This window comes from Pinus tabuliformis, chromosome 9, assembly GCF_031772625.1.
Source record: "Pinus tabuliformis cultivar Carrire ecotype Pingquan chromosome 9, CPIR1, whole genome shotgun sequence".
Taxonomy (NCBI): Eukaryota; Viridiplantae; Streptophyta; class Pinopsida; order Pinales; family Pinaceae; genus Pinus; species Pinus tabuliformis.
In genome coordinates this window covers 78,970,807-78,988,517 of record NC_142307.1, presented here as the reverse complement: position 1 = coordinate 78,988,517, position 17,711 = coordinate 78,970,807, and the positions used below count along the sequence as shown (strand labels likewise).

The following is a 17,711-nucleotide window of genomic DNA, read 5'->3' as shown; positions in this document are numbered from 1 at the left end:
AGTTGCATCAAGCTCTCTAAGAATCCAGTTTTTCATGATCAGTCGAAGCACATTAACATTAGGTGTCACTTTATCAGAAACTGTGTCCAGCGAAGGGCAGTGCAGTGGAAGATATTCTCACCAAGGCTTTAGGAAGAACAAAGCGTGTTTATTTTAGGGAGAAGATGGGGATGATTGAGAATCCGCTTCAGTAGGAGAAACAAATAGTGCAGGGAGTTGTAGTGCAACAGTTAGCAATGGCAGTGCTATGGGTAACATGATGCAGCATATTGAGAGGGAGCTGCGGTACAGATGTAGCAGTGATAATGGTAGTGTCATGGGCAGCAACACAGGTTGCAGCAGCGCAGTGGATGAGGGGTAGCATGCCAAGCATCAGCAGCGCATAGGACTAATGCCTTGGATCAATGTGATACTTCTGCTGGGAAGTATTGCTAGAGCACATTCCTCACTAAGAGGGAGTGTTGATTTTTGGGTAGCATCGGATGTGCTCTAGCTCTGAAATTTTGTGGAAGGGCTAGAACACATGAGATATCCAAGACCCAGATATCGTTTGGTGAAATTCCACCAGAGTTGTATTTTATTAAATAATTAATATTTTTAATGGGGTTCCTAAGTCTAAACTTAGGAAAATTAAAATATTAATCGGTATTAATGAAAATATGGGTGAGAAGATTCTAAGAGATGAGGATCAAATCTAATTTAATCTTAGCCGTTGATTAGAGATTAGATCACGATCGTTGATATCTCAACAGGGAAACTATAAAGGAAGACTTGAGAGTCGTTTAGAAACACACCGGGCAAATACTCAATAACTCGAGGGGAATCGATTCTCAAGGAGTAAGAGTTCGATTTTAGAGGGTGAGTTGCAGGGTGAAGGAAGAGGAGGGTATCAATATCAATCGGAGACTAAGGAGGAGGGGACGCAATGCATCAGAGGGACAATGCAGAGGGACAACTCAGAGAGGCAGCGCAGCAAGGGATGCAGTCCTCACGCAGAGATGACGCAGAGGTGATGCAATGAAGGTTGGAGGGTCTCTTGGGTGTCAGAATTTCTCCAAAGGGTGGAGGAAAATTATCTCTGGTGTTTTCTTAGAGGTGTCTCTATGTTCTGCAAATCATTCCTTGTAAAGAGATTGTTGCTGAAGAATAATAAATAAACCCTCATCTGTTGCACCGGTTTTCGCGCATTGGGTTTTTCCGGGGGAATATTGTTCAAAAATAACTGTGTTGATGTGATTGATTCTTGTGCTTGTATTTCACTGTTATTTTCTCTATGTTATTATGTGACAACTGTAGTAGAATTTACTTTGATGTTTACTGAATGGTTTTGTAAATAACTTATTGTGGAAAATAAGTAGGAGAAATAAATCAGTTACTGTAGTAGAATTTCCTGTTAGAAATTTTCATAGAAAGAAAGTCCACTACATCTCAAACTCTATCAAGTAAGTATATGTCTCCTTTTGATTATACATCAATGCCTTTTTGCAAGGAAAACAATAAATTGGTTGGGACCACTAACTTGGTTGCATGGAAGAAGAGCACTGATTTACTTCTCAAGGAGAATGAACTTCTAGAACACATCAAAGGGAATATCACTATCCCTGCTAGCGAACAAACTCAAGCCTTAGCCAAGTACAATAAGGATGAGACAAGAGCTCAAAGGATTCTAATATAATCCATCAAAGACTCTCTCATTCCTTATGTCTCCAAACTTGAAACATCAAAAGAAATCTATGACAAGCTAATAGAGCTATTCTCGGTAAGCACAACTAGAGAAGTGATTTGTATAAGATGAAGATAACAAAGGAAGGAATAAATCCATATTTCATGAAGATCTCTGAGATGAGGGATCAACTTCAAGAGCTAGGAGAAGTCATGTCTGACAAAGAAATGATTACTGTAGTACTCAATGCTCTACTTGAGGATTGGAGCAACTTTACATCCAGCATATATGCCAAGAAGGAAGCTACCCCACTAAGTGAATTATGGTCTCTATGTAAGATAGAGGAAACTAGACTCAAAGAAAAAGAGGATGTGGGATCAAAGGAGCAAGCATTTGCATCCATGGCCAAGAAAGGGGAAAATTTGGAAAATTTGGTACACGAAGAACAAACGATAGAGATATGTCCAAAATCCAATGCTTTGGATGTCAAGATTATGGACACTACAAAAGGAATTGCCCAAAACTTAAGAAGAACAACAACAACAAAAGAAAAAGGGTTGAAGCTCGCATGACTCAAGAAGTGAAAGAAGAAGATAAGAAGCAAAAGAAGGAAGATCTCTACTATGACTAAGTCTACTTCTTAAAGTCTGCTTTCAAAGTTTTTGAGTAGTATCGGAGTATGTAGGAATAGAATAAAAATGCATAGCTAGAAACATCTTCCAGAACTAGAAGCATGCTGTACATAGAGTTCAAAATACTCATGTAGAAGGAGCATTTAGAAATAGAACAAAATGCATGGTTAGAAATATCTTCTAGAATATAGGAGCATAGTGTACATATAGCTCAAGATATTCATATAGAAGGAGCATACCTATTATAAGACCTCATCCATGATAAAAGAATAAGTGATCATGATTGTAAATCTTAGAAGGCCACCCTCATCAAAAGAAAGAGACATTTGCAGGATAAGGATCTACAAGATCCTATGACAAGAATATTCAAAAGAAGGTTCATTAATAAGACCAGATGTGTCAACAAGAATTCCATTCATGGAATACAAGGAAGAATGACGTGTAGGCAAGAATGCATGAAGCAAAGAAGGGCCACATCAATCAAGAAGGACCATCAAATGAAGCCGAGATGATCAAAGCAGAATCAAGATGAGGCATGTATGCACTAAAAGGTAAATTCATGTCGTCTTATATATTATTAAAGTCATGGGAATAGATCTAAGACATGATCAAGTACAAAAAGATCTCTTTCATCGAAGACATACTCAAGAACATGTACAAGTCAACAAGTGAAGTGCTCACATAAGGAGCATAAGGCTGTGGACTACTCCATGAAGCAAGTGAAGAAGAAAATACTCTCCTAAGGAGTACAAGATTGCTAACTAAAAGACATGTAAAGAAGTAATGCTGACTGGTTCAAGTAAGCAGGAAAAGAAGAAATTTCTCTCATGGGAAACTATAAGGTTGTTATCTAAACAACTCAAGAAGAAGCAAATGAAGAAAGTGATCAAGCATGTGAAGAACACTAGGGTCATAAGGAATCACTATCCGACAAGATCCATTAAAGACATCTCCTGAAAGAAGGCATGACAACTCTGACAAAGGAAGAAAAAGATCAAAGAACCCTTGACACCTATGAAGGCCTTTGAGATATTACGGTGTAGATAGTTGATTCAACTCTATGAAGATGTCATGATGAAGAGGCCATCCAACACAAGCACTATCTAATGTTCAAGCAAGTCAGGATGAAGGGCTACCAAATCGAAGCATGGAAACAAGCAAGTACAACTAAGCATATATGTAATAAGTATTCTAAAAGCATAGACAAATGACAAAGGAGTAGCCAGATGATGAAAGAACCTGCCACACATCTAGAAGGACACTTTCCACAAAGAAGCAATGACATGACAAGCTAAGAAGGAAAGTGATCGATGGTTGGTGCCCTACCAAGAAGAAGTTAGAACAAGAATTCATGACATCAAAGAAGGAAATCAAACAACTGAAGGACCCATGAAGAAGAAGTTGTTGATGAATGGACAAGTCCCTAGCTAAGAGGGAGTTATAACAAGTTCCCAAAGGAACTTGGACAAGTACCTTGTCAGAGGATACTTGGGCATATCTTCCTCAATTGAGAGGAAGAGATAGACACAACATTCTTGTCTTCACTTGGGAAGAAAGAATGGGAGGATTGGGTAATCATCTAGCATTCGATACTCTTTGAGAATGTGTGGGGCATCCAAGACAAGAGTAGGCAAGAGGACCGATATTTTTTGAGGGTTGGGAACCCGAGATAAGAATAGTCCTAGAAGGTCATACTCAGTGAGCACCCGGGTGGGTATGTACCTTGAGAGACAATGACTAAGGTGTCTATAAGTCATTGGTCTTGCCAACATTGTTCTCTGATCTAATGAGAGATAGAGTTGTTTGTCAAGGCCTTGCTATGGACAATGTTGGTTACTATGATGCTATAACAGATGGATTGCCAATCCGGTTTCTCTTATGTGAATTCTTCAAGATTGAAAAATAGCCAAACACCTTGTAATGATTGACGAATACCTCCCTAGTTAAGAAGGAGTGTTGAAGAAAGTGTAACTAGGTTCGGTCTTCATAAATGTACTTTTGATATTTGTATTTATTTAAGAAAAAGAAATATTATTTTTGTTATATTTATCAATGAGTTTCTTGCTCATTGAAGTAGGTCTAGCACATGTTAAAGTGCTATAAGAGAATCAAATCATCAAAAGAAAAATGTTGAAGACCCTTGAGGGCATGTTACACCATGCATATACTTGTATAAAGAGTCAAAGGATATCCCTCCAAGCAAAGTCAAGTCCTCTCCATGCAACGACATCCTTCAAGGAGCAAAAATGATCATCTAGAGAAATCCAGAGAAATTTGTTGCAGAGGAGCAGCTGTCCCGAGTGACAACGCTGTTTTAGAGGCAGAGGAGCAGTGTAGGAGTGACGCAGAGCCAGAGGAGGTGACACATAGGCTCACACAGTGCCTGCATCAGCATTTCTAGCCTACAGAGGGTGATGCAGAGCTAGAGAGGAGCCCACAGAGTGATTGTGTTAGCTCTCTGGGCCAGGACAGAGCTTGAGGGGTTTGAATCAGTGAGTTGTCGGGGCTGAGGGAGCAGCGCTGATTCGATTTGAGGAGCTGGCGGGGCGCTGTTTCTGTTGGTGCAGAACAATGTCTGTGGAGATAGAGATGAGGTAGAGGGAATCACTGCCTTGACAGATTTCTAGCCAAAGAAATCTAGATCCGGGTTGCAACAACAAAGGAGGATTGGAGAGGAAGTGATTCGATAGTTGGTAGTAGGATTTCCATGAAGGAAATCAGCACTCAGAGGGAATGTAGAGGAGCTTGTTCCTTAGAGGATTTCTAGCGCCAAAGAAATCTAGATCCAATTCTTGCTAGATTGACAACAAGAGAGGGAGAAGAGAACCAATCTTATTTTTTTGAGTAGAGATGGCCATGAATGGGTTGAGGGATCATGACAGATTGGATGGATCATCCAATTTTGTCATCTAGAAGGCTAGGATCCTGACAATCCTAGACAAGCATCACATCAAGGACTATGCCTTGAATGTAGTTGCTGAGCCGGTTGACGTTGATAAGTTGAAGAAGTACGAGGAGGCCCAGGCCAAGGCCAAGTGCATGATCCTAGATGGGGTCAAAGATCATGTAGTACCACACATTGCTGAGAAGAACACAACAAGGGAGATGTGGAAGGCGCTAACCACCTTGTATCAGGGATCTTCCGTCCAACGGAAGATGCTATTAGAAAATCAACTAAAACAATACCAAATGCAGAAAGGAGGGGAGATCGATCCCTTCCTTCTCAGGTTGCAAGGGATTCGCGACCAGTTGACTTCTGTGGGGTTTACACCAGATCTTGAGTTCATGGTCAGGACTACCCTAAATGCAGTCATCGAGGAGTGGGAGACTTTTTTCCAAAGCACCTTGGGTAGAGCGACTCTCCCCAGTTGGGAGGAGATGTGGGCATACACTTGGCAGATGATCCATGACTTGCATGATGATGTGGCATCACCTACACCATCATCCTGGCCCTTGCAGGCGACCTACAGGCATCTTCGATTTGTTTGGAGACCCATGAGGACACTTGTGTGCCCCCACATGAGCACCAGAGGTTATTACAAGGGGCCAACCCCATGTTCACTGCTTTTGAGGGTCCTACTCTTCATTATGGCACCCATGGACCTCATTAGGCCTCTTAGAGGGCCCTATGACATGCATAGATTATTATTTGACCTCTTGAGAGGTTTATTCTTTCATTTATGAGCTAGTTTGGTGGGCTTGTCACCAAAAGTTGGATTATTAGAACATTATTTTATTTTTGGGGCTTATGTAGACCAAGGAGGCTAATTCGAACTCATCATTATGTATAAATACAAGTGAAATGAGTTCATTTGCTCATCATCACTTTGGATTGGATCTCTTCTCTCTCTTGAGAATTTTGCACTTTTGCTAGAGGATGAATTAGAGCTTTATGGATGAATTTTGATGTGTGGATATCGCTCTATCTTCTCTTAGAGCTTCTCTTTTGTCAATTGTGGATGGTTTGATATACTCTGTTACATGTAAGTACATGATTTTAATGTTATTCTTGTGTTACTTTGTCATATACATTGGACTGGGATTTTGGCTATTTCTAAGGCTAATTGTTGCATGCATTTACTGCTTAAAATTGTGGAATTTTGTCTCTATTATAACATCTCTCAATGTATGGGCCATGTAATGTGAACGAAATCTCCTAGGGGTAACTCTATTAAAGAATTGGAGAATTGGCCTTGATAAGCCATCTCCTTTGCACATCGAAATATAAAAGCTGCAAGATTGCTTCTCCCTTACCTAGAAGGCTAGCGAAGTGGTCTTGAGGCCTCCTTGACTGGGAATCAAGAATCCTACTCATATCCATCATAGAATCCATTCTTCCAAGACTAAGACACTGATCTACCAAGAAGTCGTCACCAAAAATCACATCCTTTCACCTTCTTCCAGGTCTAGCCAAGTTGGGGCCCCTAGGGCATCAATTTCCCGACAAGCTAGCCCTCTAAAAAGTTTGATCTCCTACGTTCTCCTGCGCTGGTGTTTCCTGAAGGTCCTCCAATTTTGAAGCCATTCTGATGGTGGAGTTTTGAGAAAAGCCAACCCCTAGCTTCGGGATCAAACTTTGCCCTAGCATCCCCAAGGCTAGTGCCTCATAGGATCAAATCAACATCTTCAAGTGAAAATTGTTTCTTTGATCCTTTCCCCACCTTGTATAGGATAATAACATCATTGGTTGCCATACTCATTCCTCTTATCCTAGACCAAGTCCACTTGGTCTTGTGTGGTCCCGTTCCTTTGAAAAGAAAGTTCTTCAAGAACCATCTGGGATACCAATTACAACAAGGATTTTAGGGATTGGAAAGTTCCTTCATAAGCCATATCCCATAAACCTAACCCTTAAATCCTCTCTTCCTTTCCCTAGTAGACATTGTACCTTGCTTAGAAAGCAAGCAAACCTTATCTTTTTAACTCTTCTAGGAAAGGGATTACTTGGGTCACTCCACATCATTTCATTGACTTATCCTTCATTGATGACTCCATGATATACCGAGTCTCCTCCCATCAGTGAAAATCCGTAAATGGAAGGGAGCCTTAGCTGAGGTGATAGTGGACTAAGTCTCCATTTGTTGACCTGGGCCTAGCATTTTCCCTTTAGGGATCCCCCTTAGGTCCCTTGCTAGTTTGAGTGGTAACAAATCTCATTCTCGAAAAGAACAAAGTTTTAGATCTTGTTCAAGGAAAAGTCAAAAAGCCTACTGATGAATCAAATAATGCAGAGAAAGCGAAGTTTAGAGAACTTGAAATCATGACTATGAATCTAATAGTGGATGGAGTTACGGATAACTTAATTCAATACATATCCAATATAAATTCCACTCAAGAAATGTATGAGGCTCTCTCCAAGTTATTCACAATCAAGAACATTGGTCAAATAGCAAGCCTCAAGAATGAACGAAGAACTGTTAGGATGACAAAAGAGGATACTGTTTCATAATACTTCATAAGGATATCTAGAATCAAGGATGAACTCCAAGCAATAGATTAAGTTGTCCCAAAAAGGGAGCTCGTAATCACTACCCTTCTAGGACTACCTAATTCTTGGAGTGCTTTTGCATCGAGACTTAACAGTTGGAAGGATACTCTAACATTTGAACAAATGTGGAATGCATGTAGTCAAGCAGAAGCCAAAATATCGATGGTAAACAACAAGGAGGATGAAGAAGAAAACACCTCGAATGCTTATTCTGCTCATCACAAGAAGGGAACCTTCAAGAAGTTCAAAGGACTAAAGAAGAAAATGGACCTATCCAAGGTTGAATGTTACAATTTCCACAAGATGGGAAATTACAAGAGTCATTGTCCTGAGAATTCAAGAAATAAGAAGAGAAATAGGGATCAAGCCAATGTCACCGATGAAGCTCCATCTAAGAAAAACAAGACTGAAAAAGAATCAGAAGTCAAGGACTTATACTACCAAGTCTTCCCTTTCACATATCCTCCCTTGGTCTTGTATTCTAAGTTCTGAATGTCCTTTATGTTTTCATTTCTAAAAATTTGTAGGTCTAACATGTTGTGTTAAGACATTTTTGAATTATTTTTATAAGTTGTAGATATCCCTCAAAGATTGGATTAAGAGGGAGCCTCCATCATTTACCAAAAGATAAGTATTTTATTCATTGTCTCCTCTTTTGTGTTTAGTTTCTCTCTCATATCAAAGTATGTTTGTATTGTATGCTAATAACCTTTCTCTTTATATTTTTCTTGGTTAGAAAAGCTTGTTGTTTGCTCAAGGGTTATGAAGGATACTTCAAAGGATAGACTTGAAGCATGAAAGAAGTTCTATTGAAGCTCATCAAGATTTGATGTCCTACAAGGTTTGTTAAGGAACAACTCAAAGGTATGCCTTAGACTATAAACTTTGTTATAAAGTTCTCTTCATAAAAGGTATGTTCATTCTATTTTAAATTTTCTTTACATTACTGACATCGTTATGTCTAGGATTTTGAATCATAAAGATTCTTGTTAGGGTGATTAATCATTAGATTGAATCTACCCTCATTATATTATCATTCTTGTGGAACCCTAAAAAGGTTCACTGTAAAACCCTAACCTAAGGGTATGTCAATGCTAATATTGAAACCCTAGTCTACTTAGGGTTGTTGATGAAATCTAGAATTCCTATTCTTTTGATGTTTTGGAATTGTTATAGAAGTGTGTCTTTCCCCAACAGAACCGAAACTGCCTCTAGAGGCTTCTGCGTTGCCCCAGTGTCAGCCTCTTTGTGGCTCTTCTACCTCTCTGCAAATGCACTCACTGAATCAGAAAATCTTCCTGTGGCTTCACTATCTCTGCCCCTCTCTCACTGCTTCAATCTCTAGCTCTCTGTCCGGCAACTGATTGTTGCTACTCTAGAAATCGATTTGCCAAGAAATCGAACCTATCAAGTGTCATCTCCATCACCACATCGACCTCCTCTTATAATCCTTTGTTAGAGCACCATTGACCAAGATTAAAACATAATCGATGGTTAGGATCATCTTGGAGTCGATGTTTGTGAGTTTCTAGATCATTCATGCCTTGACTTAATTAATTTTGATTAATTAACCATATTCCCTAAGTTTAGACTTTCTAGGACTAGGATTTCTCATTTCACAAGGATTTCATAAGGATTTCTAGGACTAGGTATCTCATTTAGAAGTCTTATCCACAAACCCTAGCCCTTGAAATCTCCTTGGCCCTTCCTAGAGAGCCTTACACCTTACTTCTCAAGCAAGCAAACCATACAATTGAGTCTCTCTTGTGAATAAGCCTTAGGAATCATTCCTTATCCTCTTATTGACTCATTTATCTAGTGTTTCCCTTTATATCGAGTCTCCTCCCATCGGTGAAAATCCGTAAAGAGCAGAGAGCCTTAACTGAGGTGACAGTGGGCTATTGCTCCATTGTTTCCCTTGACCTAGTAGTTGTCCTCTTATGATCCCCTCCTAGGAACCCTGCTAGTTTGAGTGGTAACAGTGGTCACAATATGGTTTTTCATTCTTTTAGTTGCATCAAGCTCTAGGGCAATAGTTTTTTGGCCCTACTCAAGGAGTGTGAACATGTGGGTGCCAAATCCCAATGACAAGTTAGACCCGAAGAATGGAGGTGAGATATGGGGCTTGTAATGTGACATGGAAAGTGTAGTATAGTGTAGGGGATAATGAACACACTACCTCAATCAAGGTTTCCCAAGTAGAGCCCCTCTTATAACCATAAGGCCTTAAGGGAGGTCCCACTGGACTAGGGCTAAAGATTAACCGCCCTGATAAGGTGAGAGAACATATTTACAGTCAATATCGGTCAATCTTCCAGATCACCCCTTTATCCATACTAAATGCCCAAGACAAACAAGTATAAGAACCTGATTGCAAAATGATCAAAGTACCTTCTAAATAATAGCCTACCATCATCCAAGTGGTAATGCTAGATGGTGAGATACATATGGCTCGTGCAAATGGCGGCGGCACATAGCATATAATCGTCAAATAGTAGCTAACAAGGGCTGTTGGTTGGCTAGTTGTCTGGATGGTTGTCAAATGTAGGAGAAAAGTTTTCTCCTATGGAATTAGGCATTTTGGTGGGTAACATAGTCTAAGACTAGGTCTCCTTAGTGTATATATATATATATATATATATATAAGAGACAAAGGGTACAATTATTATAAAATGGGACAATGAGAGGTTCTAGCCTCCATTACAATATAACAATAGAAATGTAATCACTCAATATGCAGGGCTTAATAGGGTGTTTTAGCGTTAACATGGGGCTTATATAGGGCTTAGCATGCCCCTCCCCTTCAAAGAAGTGTTGTCCTCAACACTTGACCATCTGGGGGTGTTTCTGCATGAACAACTCATCTTCCCATGTCGCTTCTTCCATTGGTATGTTCTTCCATTTTTTGAGGTACTTAGTAATTGCTTGATTTCTTAGCTACTTAGTCCTTGTTCCAAGATTGTTTCTAGTTCTAGTATTATTTTCCTTTCGCGATTAACTTCTGGTAGAATAGTTTGGATAGGGATCTTGTCACTGTTTACCTTCTATAAGCAAGAAACATGGAAGATTGGAAACATGCTCTGATACCAAATGTTATGAACCTTGCACCTTAAAAATGACAGGAAACCAATAATTACATTCTTCTTCAAGGGGGAAGCCTCACTTTACAATGAATACAATGTACAAGACATTATTTAATGATTCTAAGGTTAGGTCTCCTTAGTATATATATAGGAGACAAAGGGTGCAATTATAATAAAATGGGACCATGAGAGGTTCTAGCCTACATAACAATATAACAATAGAAATGTAATCACTCAATATCTAGGGCTTAATAAAGGGTTTTAGGGTTAACATGGGGCTTATATAGGACTTAACATCTTCCCATATAATCATTATCAAATATCAACATGCAAAAGGGGCTCCATAACCAAATCCACTGAGATGAAGAGAAACCAATCACCAGGCAACCAAAGTATAAACATCATTAAGATATCCATGATTACATCACCAGTAATCTCATCAAGTGAAATTATAGCCCTTAGCCCACCCAATGCTCCATCAATTTACAAATGCTTGATATGTGCGATGAAAATCGCAATTTTATCCTCATGCAAAAAGAGGGTTAACACCATCCAAATATGAAACATCGCAAATGATAAGAAAACCCTACAACAGTCATATACTTCTTTTTCAGTTGACCGTTCCATAAATTTGTGAAATTACATTTATCTGAGTTGAATTCAATCTTATTTCTCTAATTCAGGAAGCTATCGAGGCCACTGTTTGAAATCCTGGTTTATCAGTAGTATGTGTGCTTGCTATGTGAGCTTTTAGAATACTTGAAAACATCAGAGTATGAAGATTTTCACAGTTGGAACTCATGATGTTGAGTAATTTCCTTCTGGAAACAACTGTGTCGAAATGTTTCATATAATCGACACGGTTGTTTCCAGAAGAAAATTACTTAGCAACTTGACAGCATATTATTGAACATGACAGTTAATTCACTTTAATGATGGTTGGTTATGTGACACAGGTCTTGAAATTTAACCTCACAGAATCTGGAATATTTTGTGTTTTACCTTGGCTTACTATGGCCTTGAGTGCAAATTTGGGAGGATGGATCGCTGACACACTTGTGAACAAGGGAGTATCAATCACAACAGTTCGCAAGGTAAGCTCATTATTTGAATATGAATCAATCTCAAAACCATTTTTCAAGGGCAAATATTATATGTGCATGTAATGCCTTTATACATGCAAACCTGTAATGTGAACTTTTGTCATTTGAATCTTCTTTTTAAATAATTTTATTGATAACAATTTCAAGGATTGCTAATGTGAGAAATAATTGAAAAACTGGGTTGTAACATATTTTTATTTCCAACTTGTCTATTTAATTTGGCATGTAGTTTGTCTATCAAGAGTTTAAACTAAATGTGTACACGTTCTATTTTTTCTAAAATTCTGCTAATAGACAATAATGAAAAAAACTAAAATTTATTCCCATCAAACATGAGAAAATATTGAAACAAATTGACCTCATCAGAAAAAATACCCTTTCGTCTTTAATTTCAGTTTTGTAAATATTCCTCTCTTAATACAAGACGTATTTTCCAAAAGAGAAAAGATTTCCTTAACATTTTAGGACATTGTCTATTAAAGATTTTTATGATATGTTTAATGGAAAACATGATTATAACAGTGGTATAAGTTCATTAGCATACAGGCGAAATAATACATAGCTTGATTTGTTCATAGAAGAAAAAATAAGAAGTGCTAGATCACCATCTCTGTCCTGATTTATATCTTTTAGAACAGAATGGTAAACTCACCATGATGCAAAATGGCCCTAGATCAAAATTTCTGAACTTCATCCCCTCTTCGGTTATATTTTTATTCCAGAAACAACTGGTACAAAATACATATTCTGTAGCAGAATAAGATAATCCAACACTAGATGTTATAATATCTCTCAATGACAAAGGCCTGATTGCCAAAGCTGAAGTAGTGGTGGTGTGGTGGCCATTGTTATTGGTCAAACTTTCGCTAGAAGGAAAAGTTCTAATCTCAATGGTAGAGCGTAGAGGCAACTCTCAAGCAAGCCACTCACTATCACATCGGTGGCCTTGCTTCCCTCTTCAAACTAAAGGAAACAAGGTATGCTAGTCTCGGGGAGTATCCCTATGGTTAATTAAGCTACATGTTGTAGATGTATGAGTGTTTTATTAGCTTGAATTGAGTATGTGTTGATTTGGGGTAGCATCGGATGTGCTCTAGCGACGAAAATTTGTGGAGAGGCTAAAGCACATGAGATCTCCAATACCCAGAAATGGTTTGGGAAGATTCTAACCAGTTTGGGAGATATTAAATAATTAATATATTTAATGGAGTTCCTAAGTCTAAACTTAGGAAAAATAAAATATTAATGGGTATTAATGTAACACTGGGTTAGAAGGGTCCAAAAGTCATCGATCAAGCCAAATCTAATCTTCGCCGTTGATTAGAGATTTAATCTCGGTTGTTAATGAACCAACGAGAAAAGTATAAGAGGAGGCTTGAGGGTCAGTTGGAAAACACACCAAGTTGTCAAGAATTCGATTTTCTAGGACAGAGCTTGCTGAGGAAATCGAAGGAGTGATTAGAGTTGCAGCTGAGGGGCAATGAATGCAGTAGTAGAGAGGCAAAGATAGTACCAGGAGCATCAGCGCAGCAGTCGGGAGAGGGTTGTCGCAGAGCCAGCTAGAGGCCACACAGAAGCAGCCAGAGGCAACGCAGAGGCAGCCAGGAGCTGTGCAGAGCCTAAAGAGGGCCAACGTGGGAGACGCAGAGGTCCAGAGGCTGACACAGAGCCCCGAGAGGCTGACGCTGGGCCAAAGAGGTTGATGCTGGGCTGACGTTGGGCTAGAGACGTTGATGCAGACCCTAGAGGCTGACGTTGGGAGATTTCGTGGGGCAGATTGGGGCTGATATCTGTCTCCGACTGAGAGGTACTACTGTCAAGGGCATTCTCTGTTGGGTGAGCCAATTCTAGCACCCAGATTGTATTCTAAAACTACTTAATAATAAAACCCTCAGATAGCTGCACCGGTTTTCCCGCATTGGGTTTTTCTGGGGACATTAGTCCAAAAATAACGGTGTTACTTGTGTGCTTGTTTTTCCTTCAATTGGCGATCTATATGTGTTGAGACTGTACTTGTATTTATTTTCAGTATTTACATGGTAAATAACTTGTTAATTAACAGAACAAGTAAGAATAAATAAATCAGAAAGTACAGGAAGGATTTCTAATAGTTAGACTTAGAAATTCCAACATGGTATTGGAGCCTGGTTGTAGATCACAGGAGAACTGAGGGCATGAGCCAAGCATAGCAGCAGTAGCAGAAACAATTGTCCCAAGTGATAGAAGTTGTTCCTAGCGGAAAAACAGCAAGGAAGGGGTGACGCAGTGCATTCGTCATCAAGTTTGAGCTGGGAGAAGGATCAAAAAGTGGCAGAGAGGAGCAGACCTGAACTACGTAGTGCTCAATCATCTTTCTTAGTCAGGAAGGATTGACACTGTGGCCAGGAGGTGCAGATTTTGCCAGTGTCGGGATTGCGCAAAGCTTAGAGGCTTAGTCCTTCAAGTTGCTGGGGTATAGAAGGCTGCGAATAATTTGTGGAGCGAAGCTGGTGGGTATTGTGGTCAGAACAATACCTAACAGGGCAAGACCAAGGAGGAGGGATTTCCAGAAGGGAAATCGAGACTTAGAGGGAGTCAAACCGAGGACTTCCAGGAGGGAAGTAGAGAGACTCGGAGGAGTCGGAAGAAGAGCAACATAATGGTCGTGAATGGACTGAGAGATCAAGATAGGTTGGACGGAGCATCCAACTTCGTGGTCTAGAAGGCCAGGATCTTGTCCATTCTAGACAGATATCGCATCAAGGACTTCGCCTTGAAAACAATAGCGATCCCAGTTGACCCAGCTGAAAATGAGAAGTACGAGGAGGCAATGGCCAAGGCGAAGTGCATCATCCTTGATGGGGTCAAGGATCATGTGGTGTCGCATATTGCCGAGAAGGACACGACAAATGAGATGTGGGATGCCCTGAAGAAATTGTACCAACATACTTCCGTGTAGAGGAAGATGTTACTTGAAAATCAACTGTGGTCATACCAGATGCAGAAGGGAGAGCAGATAGATGTCTTCCTCGGTGGATTGAAGGAGATCCGGGACTAGCTAACTTCCATAGGGGCCACACCGGATCAGGAATTGATGGTGAGGACCGCATTGAACGCAATCTCAGAGGATTGGGAGGTATTTGTCCAGAGCATACTCGGCAAGTCGAGCCTTCCAGATTAGGAGGAACTGTGGGTGGCTCTTCGTCAAGAAGAGATCAAACGGGTGACCAAGGCGGGGAGTAGCGGAAAAGGGGTCAGAATCAAGGAGGAAGAAGAAGATGTGGCTCTAGCATCTTGAGGGAAAGCAGAAGAAACGAAAGAAGAAGGACCTCTCCAAGGTCAAATGCTTCCACTGTTGGGAATTGCGTTATTATGCGAGCCAGTGTCTGAGGAAGAAGAGCAAGGGAGAGGTTTCTGAGACCATGGCTACACCAGCAAGAGCGGAGAAAGAAGTGGAGACAGATGATGACTGTGCCATGAGTGCTCATGCACCTCGTGAGAGGAAATGGAGAGACATCAACCTATAGTTAGACGGACTACAAGCGATGAGGGGCAGGATCCTTGAGGTACCCAACCTCTTGGATTATACCTTTCTATGGGAGCCCCGAAGAGGAGTAGTAGAACTGATAGAGATGTCAGAGTTGGGAGATCAGTTACTTCTCAGTAATTGAGTTGCTGTGCAACAGTTAGTAGTGGCAGTGCTATGGGCAGCACGATGGAACATGATGAGAGGGATTACAGTGCAGATGTGGCAGTGGCAGTGGTAGGGCCATGGGCAGCAGTGCGGGATGCAAAGGGAGCTGCTGTACAGATGCAATAGTGGCAGTGGCAGGGCCATGGGTAGCAGTACATGATGCAGCAGTGCAGAGGATGTTGGATTGCAGGCCTAGTATCAGCACAAGGATCGATGCTGGATGATCAGGGTGATACTCAAGGAGGAGTATTACTAGAGCACAGTCCTCGCTAAGAGGGAGTGTTGATTTGGGGTAGCATCAGATGTGATCTAGCCACGAAAATTGGGGGAGAAGCTAAAGCGCATGAGATCTCCAATACCAAGAAATGGTTTGTGTATATTCTAACCAGTTTGGGAGATATTAAAATAATTAATATTTTTAATGGAGTTCCTAAGTCTAAACTTAGGAAAAATAAAATATTAATGGGTATTAATATAAAATTGTGTTAGAAGGGTCCAAAAGTCATGGATCAAGCCAAATCTAATCTTAGCCATTGATTAGAGATTTAATCTCGGTCGTTGATGAACCAATGAGAAAAGTATAAGAGGAGGCTTGAGGGTCAGTTGGAAAGCACACCGAGTTGATCAAGAATTCGATTTTCTAGGGCAGAGCTTGCTGAGGAAATCGAAGGAGTGATCAGAGTTGCAGTTAAGGGGCAGTGAATGCAGTAGCAGAGAGGCAGAGATAGTACCGGGAGCATCAACACAGAAGTCGGGAGAGGGTTGACGCAGAGCCAACTAGAGGCCACGCAGAAGCAGCTAGAGGCCATGCAAAGGCATCTAGGAGTTGTGCAGAGCCTGAGGAGGGCCAACATGGGAGAGGCAGAGGCTCCAGAGGCTGACGTAGAGCCCCGAGAGGTTGACGTTGGGCCAGAGACGCTGACGTTGGATCAGAGAGGCAGACACTGGGCCAGAGAGGCTGATGTAGACCCTAGAGGCTGACGCTGGGAGATTTCGTGGGGCAGATTAGGGTTGATATCTGTCTCTGATTGAGAGGTACTACTGCCGAGGGCATTCTTTGTTGGGTGAGCCAATTCTAGCACCCAGATTGTATTCTGAAACTGCTTAATAATAAAACCCTCTAATAGCTGCACCAATTTTCCCGCATTGGGTTTTTCTGGGGACATTAGTCCAAAAATAACAGTGTCACTTGTGTGCTTATTTTTCCTTCAGTTGATGATCTGTATGTGTTGAGACTATATTTGTATTTATTTTCAGTATTTACATGGTAAATAACTTATTAATTAACAGAACAAGTAGGAAGAAATAAATCAGAAAGTACAGGAAGTATTTCTAACAGCTAGACTTAGAAATTCCAACAGTATGAAATCACTAAATAACCAATTTGTCTTATATGCGAGAGAAGTGAGTACCCATGCAAGTTGATCACTCCAAATAACATAAGTTTCCCAATAAATTACGAATCAATTATGTATTTGTGTCATAGAATGCTGAAATGACTTAATTGGGTTGTGAAAATATTAAATAACCAAGTGAAGCTAGATTTTCTTACCACCACAATGATTACTCAATTAGGCCTCAAGTGATGTTCACAATCATGTTTTATCCAAGAATGGTCAAATGTGTTTATGGATTGTTACTCACCCAAAGTGGGTGATCCCAGAGGAGAAATTTTCTCCCATCATCTCTTCCATCCGGCCAACGAACAAGCCCTGACAGCCACTAGAAGCTGATGATGATGTGCCATTTATATCTCTGCCAATTGCATTAGTCACATGTTTCCTTGCCCATCTGGCAAGAGCACATGTTGGCAGGTGGGATTCTGGTCAAAAGGTACTTTATTCATTTTGCGATCAAGTGCTTATGCTTGTTTCTATTTGGGCATTTGACATGGATTATGGATAACTTGGAAGAAAGAAGGGTCTTGGTTGTGACCTTGTTCCCTCACCTTAAATGGGGGGTTATTTTCAATCCTAGTCCAATGGGACCTCCCCCTAATGGCCCAACGTGTATAGGAAGGGCGCTACTTGGCAAGCCATGATTGAGATAGCGTAGCCCTATTACCCCCA

The 17,711-nt window shown here is 40.5% G+C and overlaps 1 protein-coding gene across 3 annotated transcripts in view; it reads left to right on the top strand.

The window, feature by feature from the left end:
* LOC149147194 (sodium-dependent phosphate transport protein 1, chloroplastic-like) overlaps positions 1 to 17,711 on the top strand; it is a 374,349-nt gene that overhangs the window by 207,888 nt on the left and 148,750 nt on the right. For all 3 annotated transcript variants that reach the window (XR_016263648.1, XR_016263649.1, XM_089445626.1), the window contains exon 7: positions 11,823 to 11,960. Coding sequence is in view for 1 of the 3 variants with exons in the window: in XM_089445626.1 (XP_089301752.1) it covers positions 11,823 to 11,960 (138 nt within the window). In the remaining 2 variants the exon portion in view is untranslated. The remainder of the gene's footprint in view (positions 1 to 11,822; positions 11,961 to 17,711) is intronic.